The sequence below is a fragment of the Cydia splendana genome, chromosome 1 (genome assembly GCF_910591565.1).
Source record: "Cydia splendana chromosome 1, ilCydSple1.2, whole genome shotgun sequence".
NCBI lineage: Eukaryota > Metazoa > Arthropoda > Insecta > Lepidoptera > Tortricidae > Cydia > Cydia splendana.
The window spans coordinates 23,688,071-23,694,735 of record NC_085960.1 but is presented as its reverse complement, the minus strand read 5'-3'; the positions used below and the strand labels follow the sequence as shown (position 1 = coordinate 23,694,735).

Sequence of the window (6,665 nt, the reverse complement as noted above, 5' to 3'; positions counted from 1 at the left end):
CTGGAAATAACAAGCTTCTCGAACCTTCTGGAAATATGAGTCTACCCACTTTATAAAAATCTTGTAGATTATAATCAAAGTTAGGCTTAATTCTAATTTAAATGTATAAAATTACATGCCAAATTGTAGTTGACATGCATTAATAAAGCTTTTAGTTGTAGAAGTACATTTAGTAAATTTAACTTCACTTTCTTCTTTGTTTTAAATTTAAAATGATGATTCTACTTGTGACTGCCACATCATTGATCACCTTTTAATTCTTTGGGGTTCACTACACCAGCCTACTTTCTCATTAGCGCATTAATTTGGCCTAAAATCCGGATGTCGCAGTCACTTGTACAAAATTGGACTTTTCTTGAAATGGCCATTTTTACCGGAATTCCAGGGACCAAGTCTGGGGTTGGAGTCGGAACCTACCAACCTGAATTCGCATGCTCCGCTTCGTTCCGGAAGGTTCCCGTGCTGGATCCGGAACCCTTTTTTTTGAAGACGGCCACCTCCAAGTTCGACGTTCTGCGACGTAGTGCAGGGAAGTGACCCCTATCAAGGACTCGTTTCACCACTGTTAATTGCCAGCTCAGAAAAGATCCACGACCTTGTCTTTCCTTTAGTTTTTTTTATTTTTTTTAAATTATATTTCGTAAAATTTACTCTGGTTAGTTTTCTTTCGTCTCATTTTGCAATCTACCTACTTCATGCGACGCTAAACGTCACATTGGCGCCCATACTGGTTATTTCTGAGCTGTGCATTATTGAAGCAAGTCCTTGGCCTTTTTCTCCTCTTGGTTTTCATTGTGGTTGGTGGCTTTCTAATATTAGCACTTGTAATTCATCTAGTTTTTAAGTCTGATTTGAGCAGTTGTTTGGTACGTGGTTGTCAGTTTCTCACTTCATATAGTTATAGCAAAATTCTTGTTTAAAAAAAAAAAAAAACACTACACTTCACTTATTCCGATTTAAAATAATTTTAAAATTCTATCGTATCTCACATTCCACTTACTTAGCAACTAAACCTAACTGCTTTATAATCAATTGTAATCAAAACACACACTTTTTACGTTAAGATTTAAACATGTCGTACCCAATTAAATATTTGTCACTACAAAAAGCTGAGCTTGAATATGAGGTGATCCTTAGAGGTGGTTCAACTGGTTCGGTGCAGGACCTCCGAAGCCAGATAGTAAAATTGGCCATACCTCCTGAGGACATTTTGGAATCACATTTAGAGCCTGCGGTTGACCTTGATGCTGTTAAAGACAGTCTAACAAAATCCCAAACGATGCTAGCATCCCTCAAATCTAAATTTGATAAGACCCTGTTCTTGCGTACCGAAAATCTACTACACCACATATATCACAGATTAAGGCGTATCTCAAACGTTAGTGCCACGTTAGTTGACCAGCACAAAAATTATTGCACTACCTTTAACAACCAATACAAAGAAATTACGACGTTGAGGCCGGCATCAACCTCAAATGCAAATGCAGTCTCAGTTTTGGAACCTGAAGCTACGGCGGTACTCCACTGTGATCGTAACCTGACTTCTGACTTGGCAAAACTAAAGTACTCTGGAAAAGCCTGCGTTTTTTCTTTCATTCAAAGAGTTGAAGAATTCGTAGAGGTTAGGAATATATCAAAGGATCGTGTATTGAAGTTTGCCTACGAGATTTTCACTGATGACGCATTACATTGGTTCCGTTGCAATAAAGAAAGTTTTCAAAGCTGGGACGATGTCGTCGTCCTATTAAAAAAAGACTTTAGTCCAAAGAATTACGACTATCGCCTGACTAATGAAATAAAATATCGTACGCAAGGGGAACAAGAAAACATTTCTATTTACTTGTCTATTATGCATGGCATGTTTTCGCGATTGGTTAAACCGTTGTCTGAGGAAGAAAAACTCGAAATTATCTTACATAACATCCGGCCATGTTATGCCAGCACCCTAGCCGCTTCACCTGAGATCAAGGACCTAAAGACATTAAAAACCCTTTGCACAAACTATGAGGACATTCAGTCACGCTTATCCTTGTTTCATGAACCGCCTAGGGTGACTTCTGAGACTCTAGCCCCAGAATTTGCCTACACTAAATATCATAAAAATAATATCTACTACACAAATAAAAACTACCAAAATACAAATTCAAATGAAAAACAGAAAAACTACTATAATCAAAACAAATATCCTAACTACTCGAGCTCTTACAACTACAACAAATCTAAAACTACAGAGGAAAAGCCTACTACTACTAATGCTGTACAAGCGACAGCAAACAGTACAAAAAATGTCAACACTGCTAGTAACTCGCGTAAGTACTGTCCTAGGTGTCGCACTGATACACACTCTTTGAAAGAATGCAAACAGCCACACTTCCCTATCTGTTTTAAATGTGGTAATAAAGGTGTACGCTATCCTGATTGTAAATCCTGTAATCCTAAAGATGCAAAAAAACTAAATTCAGTGGATTGTAGTGTACATAATCTTTCTAAAAAATCTAGTGAAAACTTTAGTGATTCAGAGTGGAAATCTTGGCTCAACTTCATATCTAAATTTTTCACTTGCTATTCAGTCACTGCAATCCACGATTCAGATAATATACATAACAGACCGTATGTCTCAGTTCAGATTAATGGTAAAACTATCCATGGTTTGTTAGATACGGGTAGTGGTTATACAATTCTAGGTAATAACTATCATAAAGTTTTCTTGGATGCGGGTTTCAAGCTCAACAGTACGGATACGATAAATTTATTCGCAGCTGGCAGGCATAGACTAAACAATATTGGTATGATCAATCTGCCTGTCTCGTTCTTAGATCAAACCCACATCTTGAAGGCCTACGTCGTACCAGAAGTCGAAAACTCCTTGATATTAGGCATGGACTTCTGGAGAATTTTCGAATTGTTTCCTAAAAAACTAGATTCCGTAATTTTACCTAGGGATGTTGATAAATTAGCCTCTCTATCACTAGACCCTCAACCTACACACTTATGTGACTATGATCATCTTTCGCCTGAGCAAAAAGTTACGGCTGATCATATCACTGCGCAGTTTCGTAACATTTCATATGAAGAACGTGGTCTAGGCCGCACTTCTCTAATTGCTCACAATATAGATACCGGTAATGCTGTTCCTGTTCGACAAAGATACTACAGAATTTCTCCTGAAAAACAAAGAATACTAAACACTCAGCTTGATGAAATGTTGCGTGAAAACGTGGTAGAACCTTGCGAGAGCCCTTGGTCGTCCCCTGTTCTGTTGACACCTAAAAAAAAATGGCGAAATGAGATTCTGCTTAGATAGCCGTAAATTGAATGCAGTTACCATCAAGGATGCTTACAGTATTCCATACATTTCTGAGATACTCGACAATCTGCGTGACGCTAAATATCTCTCTAGTTTAGACTTGTCAAAGAGTTTTTGGCAAATTCCTATTAAGGAAGAAGACCGGTGTAAAACGGCGTTTTATATTCCTTCGCGTGGTACCTTTCAGTTTGTTTCTATGCCCTTTGGCTTAACCAATGCTCCAGCGACGCAACAACGACTGGTTGATATGTTGTTCTATGGGCCTGATTTTGAGCATAAAGTCTTTGTCTACATCGACGACATTATCATTGTCTCATCGACCTTTGAAGAACATATCTCCCTATTAGTTAGAGTTCTAGAGAAACTTAAAATGGCAAACTTAACCATTGGTTACCAAAAGTGTCAATTCTTCAGAAATAGACTGAGTTATTTAGGATATGTAGTAGATGGAAATGGACTACAACCGAACCCAGAAAAGATTGAGGCAATCATTAACTATCCAACTCCTACTAATCGCAAGGAAGTTCGTCGGTTTATTGGAACGGCATCATGGTATCGCCGTTTTATTCCAAATTTCAGTTCTATAGCTGCACCTCTAAATAAACTTACTTCACAAGCTAAAAACTCACCCCCTTTTAACTGGTCTACCGATGCTGAAGTCGCCTTCCGTACGCTAAAGGAAGCCTTAGTATCTTCTCCTATATTGTCGTGCCCGGATTATACGCAGCCGTTCCATGTGCATACAGATGCGAGCGATTACGGCGTGGGTGCGGTCCTGACACAGGTCATAGACAATCAAGAGAAGGTTATAGCGTACATGAGTAAGTCTCTCTCTAACCAAGAGCGTAACTACAGCGCAACAGAACGAGAGGCACTTGCAGTACTTACAGCGATTGAACACTGGAGGTGCTACTTGGAGAACGGCAAAAAGTTCGTCGTGTATACCGATCACTCGTCACTTAAGTGGTTTCTAAATCTAAATAATCCCACGGGTCGTTTAGCCCGTTGGGGAGTTCGTATGTCCTCATTCAACTTTGAGATCAAGCATCGTCGTGGCTCAGAAAATGTAGTACCAGACAGTCTCTCCCGTTCTGTTGCTATTGCCGAGATTGATGAGATCCCAACTAGTCCTGACATGTTTTATTCTACAAGCGACTCGTGGTATCTAAATATTTACAACGGTTGCCAAAACACTCCTACTTCATTTTTAAATTACAAAGTAACTAACGGCAGACTATTTAGGTTTAAAAAAAGTCTAAATCCTTTAACTCGAGAGTTCGAGTGGAAAGAAGTCATTCCCCTCGAATTTAGACTCGACATTATTAGTAAAAATCATTCAGAACCTACCGCTGGCCACTTTGGCATATATAAAACACATAAACGGCTTTCTTTAAACTACTTCTGGCAGGACATGCATCGCGATGTAGTTAAATTTGTTTCTAATTGTGATATTTGCTGTGCTCACAAGCATGCTACTCATGCTACTCTAGGCATTATGGGCCGTCCTAAAGACTGCTCACGCCCTTTTCAAATGTTAAGCATGGATCTCATAGGTCCCCTACCCCCATCGAGAAAACAGAACACTTTTATATTTGTTGTGACATGCTGTTTCTCGAAGTACTGTTTATTATTTCCCATTCGTCGCGCAACCTCCGAGATAATAGCTAAGTTAATCGAGGAAAAAGTTTTCCTAGTTCACGGCGTGCCTAGTACTGTTCTTATGGACAATGGAAAGCAGTTCACAAGTAACGTGTTAAAGAAATTGTTTAATGACTACAATGTCCCTAACGTAAGATTTACGCCTAAATATACTCCGCAAGTGAACACAGTAGAACGATACAACAAAGTGATTATTACAGCAGTATCATCCTACATTGAAAACGACCATAGGTTCTGGGACTGCAATCTACCTAAAATTCAATTCGCTATGAACACATCCAGTAATGAGGTAACAAAATACACCCCCGCGTTTCTCGTTCATGGACGGGAATTGGTCACTAGCGGTTTACACTATATTGACCCAGAACTAGATGACGACATAATATTTACTCCTAGAGATGAATATGCAGAGAATCTAGGTCATTTGCGGAAATTTTTTGATAAGGTTCAATCTTCTCTAGTGCAAGCCCATACTAGGAATAGCGAACACTATAACCTACGCCGTAAAGATCATGATTTTAAAGTTGGCGATACTATTTGGAAAAAAACGTTCTACCTTAGCGACAAAAACAACATGTTTGCGAAGAAACTTGCACCGAAGTATTGTCCATGTAAGATCGTTGCTAAAAAGTCTAATTTAGTATACGAACTAGAAGACATGCAAGGGAGGAATATAGGTAACTGGCATGTTAAAGATTTTAAGATCACCAACTACAAAGTTTAATATGATTAAGTAGTCCCCTATGTACGATTTCTACATTAACTGTCTAAATTTATTCACTAGCCTCATGAAACTGACGTATAAGCGCTGGCACATACTCTAAATACACTAACTGTTAGATTAGATTATTTATACTTTGTAAACCTCTACCGGTTTGTGAATTTCAGGCCTATCAGTAGGCTATCAGGTCTTCTAAACAGCCTGTAGTATGATCTAGACCACTGAGGTTAGTGATTAATATATTTAAGAACCATTAATAAATACATGAGAGTATTTATACAATCGTAAGTATAATACTCAATCTGCTAGGACGCAAAAACATATATAGAAATGTTTATTGCTTATTTGGCTGTGTGATGCATGTATGAAGAGGAGGTGTATGTTGAGATTGAAGCCTGAATGATGACTAGTGTATCTATTGAGTAGACAACAGAAATAGCGGGTTTTCCTAGCAAAAACCCTAACCTAAAAAGAGGGGTATGTAATGGTTTACCGTTATTTCCAATTAAAATTCTACAAAATAAGAAATAAACTTAAACCTAAATGTAACTATAAACTACTATAATACACATTTCATACTTATTATCTAAAAAAATATACACAAAAACCTTGAAAACTAATATATACAAAATAAATCTACGAACAAACAGAATTGACGACTGCATTTGCTATTAGGTAAAACTAGATGCGAATACAAAGGACTACGTCACCCGGCTCGCGATAAGCGATGTGAACCGGCCAGCTAATGAGACACATACGCGTCCGAGACATTGCTACCACGGCTTTGACAGCGAGAGGTCAAATCGACTAAATTCAAAGATACAATTTTACAGTATGATGTGACAAATTTTTAATATGGTGTAAAATTTATTCTAATATTAAATGTGTTAAGTTCCAGTATTTCCCCAAATAGGGTGAGTGTTTTGAATATTTTGTAGTTTTAAGAGAAAGGTAACTTTCATAGTAGTAAATTAAGGA

General features: G+C 38.0%; 1 protein-coding gene across 1 annotated transcript; it reads left to right on the top strand.

Annotated features, from left to right (window-relative positions):
* The first annotated feature begins 803 nt into the window (after positions 1–803).
* On the top strand, positions 804–4,031 carry LOC134792134 (uncharacterized). The gene has a single exon (XM_063763352.1). It carries the CDS (start codon positions 1,073–1,075, stop codon positions 3,302–3,304), a length of 2,232 nt encoding a protein of 743 aa, XP_063619422.1. The 5' UTR covers positions 804–1,072; the 3' UTR covers positions 3,305–4,031.
* The last annotated feature ends 2,634 nt before the right edge of the window (positions 4,032–6,665 follow it).